Source organism: Mchenga conophoros, linkage group LG14 (assembly GCF_057382185.1).
Source record: "Mchenga conophoros isolate Kocher_MC1m ecotype Shallow Benthic linkage group LG14, M_conophoros_male_GT1.1, whole genome shotgun sequence".
In the NCBI taxonomy this organism is placed as follows: domain Eukaryota; kingdom Metazoa; phylum Chordata; class Actinopteri; order Cichliformes; family Cichlidae; genus Mchenga; species Mchenga conophoros.
The window spans coordinates 4271758-4274972 of NC_140539.1; the positions used below are offsets into that span (position 1 = coordinate 4271758).

General features: G+C 54.8%; 1 protein-coding gene across 1 annotated transcript; it reads right to left on the reverse strand.

Moving 5' to 3' along the window:
• Window positions 1-539: 539 nt before the first annotated feature.
• LOC146559109 (uncharacterized) lies at window positions 540-2764 on the reverse strand. Its single transcript, XM_085244703.1, has one exon. It carries the CDS (start codon window positions 2445-2447, stop codon window positions 894-896), a length of 1554 nt encoding a protein of 517 aa, XP_085100829.1. The 5' UTR covers window positions 2448-2764; the 3' UTR covers window positions 540-893.
• Window positions 2765-3215: the final 451 nt, after the last annotated feature.

The window sequence follows — 3215 nt, forward strand, 5'->3', positions numbered from 1 at the left end:
GGCGATGTGAAAATATGCGTCTGATAGGTCGATTGTAACAAACCAATCGCCTGTGTGAATTGAGCGACAAAGCGTCTTGTGTGTGAGCATTCTGAACGTGTACTTTCTCAAATGCTTATTTAACACACGCAGATCCAGAATAGGACGGAGCGACGTTCCGTCCTTTTTCGGGATGAGGAAATAGCGGGAGTAAAAGCCCTGCTGAGCTTCTTCGCTCGGAACCGCTCCGATCGCCTGTTTGTGTAACAGGGAGGATATTTCCTCCTCCAGCACATTCGCTGAATCGCGACTGGCCACAGAAGCTAACACTCCGCCGAATCTCGGTGGTTTTGCCGCAAACTGTAGTCTGTAACCATGGGAAATGGTTGACAAGACCCAGGGATGAACTGCGCATGCGCGCCACCGCTCCAGCCGCTCTGCGAGCGGGCCTCTGAAGAAGCGGTAGCGTGACGTCACCCCTGTCTCCCAGAAGGAGTTGGGGCTCTCCCCCTCGGGAAGAGCGTGAGCTCCCCCCGCTGGGAACAAAGACAAATTGCAGTGATTTTCTTTTGTTTTTATTTTGAAACTGGGGGGACATTCTGCCCTTGGCAAACTGCCTGGCTGCAGAAATGCACGTTTTATTTCTTTTGTTACCCCCAAACCACAGTGAAGTGTCTGGTGACTCTGGGCAGTGCTTGGTGACACAGACAGAGTGTTTAGAAGTGTTTGGTGACACTGCGCCATTTGTCCACAAGTCTGTCCTCCCTGAACTGGAGGAGGAGACTGAGAGGGTGCTCCTGGTGAACTGGAAACTTCCGGAGACCCTGAACTTTGGAGTGATTTGGTTACCCCTTCTAACACCTTCCTTCTCTTTGGGGAAGAAAAGAGGGGTGACACAGAATGCTGCAGGTGTGCTAGGCTGACCGCTTCTTTTTCCCCTCTCCGGGGTGTGACGGCTTGTTCTTTGCAGCAACTGCTGCAAAGGAATGCTTGCCCCAAGGTCTTCGGTTCTCTACCTTGGCCTGGTGGGCACCCTGCTGGCCTCCTGCTCCTCTCTGCATTCTGACCCCACTCTGTCTCCCTCTCGCAGCTGCTGCTGTTGCTGCAAAGCCAGCTCTTGGCACCTGCTGGGGCTGAGAGTTAGGTTTTCTGGGTAAGCAGAGATTGAATGCTTCACCCTCCTGCTTTCTGCGGGTGCTTGTTTCTCTCATTCTCTCCAGGGCTGGGCCAAAGAGACCCTTGGTTGGGTCATAGGCTGCATCCATGACCTCAGCCTTCTGAGCATCACCCAGGCCTGACAGGTTTAGCCACAAGGCTCTCTCACCCGAGACTGCAAGGCCCATAACGCGACCACACCCTTGGACTGCTCCCCTGGAGGAGCGAAGAATGAGATCATTAACCACGCAGATTTCATCCCAGAGGGCTGGGTTCGGGGAACCCGAGTCAAGCTGACGGCCCATGTCTTCCAGAATTTCTGCCTGATATGCTGATAGCAGTGTGACTGCATTAAGCGAGCACACTGACTGTGCAGCATATTTGTATGTCCTTTGATAAATAGATGCCGTGAGGCGATCTATCTTGTTGGGCAAAGAAATGCTAGAAGAAGCTGAGATTGCCCTGCGGTTAGGGTGAAGGTGATACGCCACTGAAGGCTCCACTGCTGGGGGTTCAGTCAGCCCCAGTTCACCCATCCCCTGGATCTCAAGCTTAGAGCAGCCCTTGGTCGGAAGCTTGCTTTTAAAAGGGCTTGACCAATAGCGACTCATTTCTTTCATGCAGGCTGGGACTGCTGGCAGAAGCTGCTTTGATGGCGGCAAGGCTGGTGGGAGCCTCTTGCCGTCATACAAGTCACGTTCTGCCCCTTCGGCATCCTGGGCGGCTGGCCATGGGATGCCTAGCTTGGCAGCAGCCCGTTTACAGACCTCGTACAAATTGCTGTCCACCAGGGGTGCAACTTTAGCCCCACTCGGTGGCCTGGACTGCTGGGGAGGAAAGGTAGAGTCATCCTCCTGTTCCTCATCCATGTCCTCCAGGTCGAGGAGGTCGGAGTCGGCATCGCCCTCCGCGTCCTCGCCACCCGGCTCGCCCACGTTTTGATCGAGGAGGTCCTCGAACGATGGGGGCATGAGCGGGGACTCTTCTTCCATCATGTCCGCCCAGCTTGTGGAGGCTCGCGGATGACGGATATCGCTCGTAGCAGTAGCAGCCGACAGGCAGGGGTCCTGACTGTTCGTTACTGCTACTCTCAGCCTCCTTTCCAGGACTTTCTCTGGCATCAAAGCACAGTGTGGGCATCCCTGAGGGTCCGCCAGTGAAGCCTGAGCATGCTTGGCACCCATACAGACGATGCACATTGGATGAGGGTCCCTGCCCGAGATGGTGGCACCGCATGACGCGGGGCACGGGCGGGATGCAGCCTCTTTAGCCTTCGGCTCCGACCTTTTGGCGGGAGTAGGAGCCGTAGACATGGTTAGCGGAAAGGGGTGAGACTAGGCTACACCAGGCTCGTCTCGACACGTTAGCCCGTAAGTAGCTAGGACTAGCAGCGGGTGTTAAATCCGATCTAGTCGCGGCGGGAGTCAGCTCGTCGTGACACGTTGGCTGCACTCCGCTAGCCAATATCGTTAGCAACTTAATGCTAACCGAACCCTACGTCGACCAACAAGCTAATGCTAGTGAGACGCTAATGTGGTTCGTGGCCTGCTAACAAGTTAATGCTAGCCGGACACTGAACGAACAGCTCGCCGTAACGCGTTAGCCCGAGTCACACAACGTCGGCTACCTCGCTAACTAAAACCAGGAACCGCTGGGACAGCTCACCTGACGCGGTTGCTGTTCCACAGTGCAACTCTAAGTACACTTCTTTCGAAGGACTTACTCAGCACGATCCAAACTGGAACCGGAAAAACTGCGTTCGGCGACGTACTCCTACACGGGACGCCTGAGAACTGTTAAGCAGCTAATCAAGTTAGCCTGGATGCGCTGAGGGAGCTCAAAGTAGTTTCTCACGGGAAGAAAGCGAGAATGAGTTAGGAGGAGCTGGTCGGCCGTGTTAGTACGAGGGGGCGGAGCCCTGAGCACGGCTCGACAGGTCTGTCATAGACAGACGTGGTGTCATTGGAGCTTCCGTAGTTGGTCACGCCGAGGCGATTCCCATAGTGAAACACCGAGCGAAGTTAGAAAAAGAACCCTGTCATCCTTCAGTGTGTAACACATACATGGTGGCAGTGATCAAA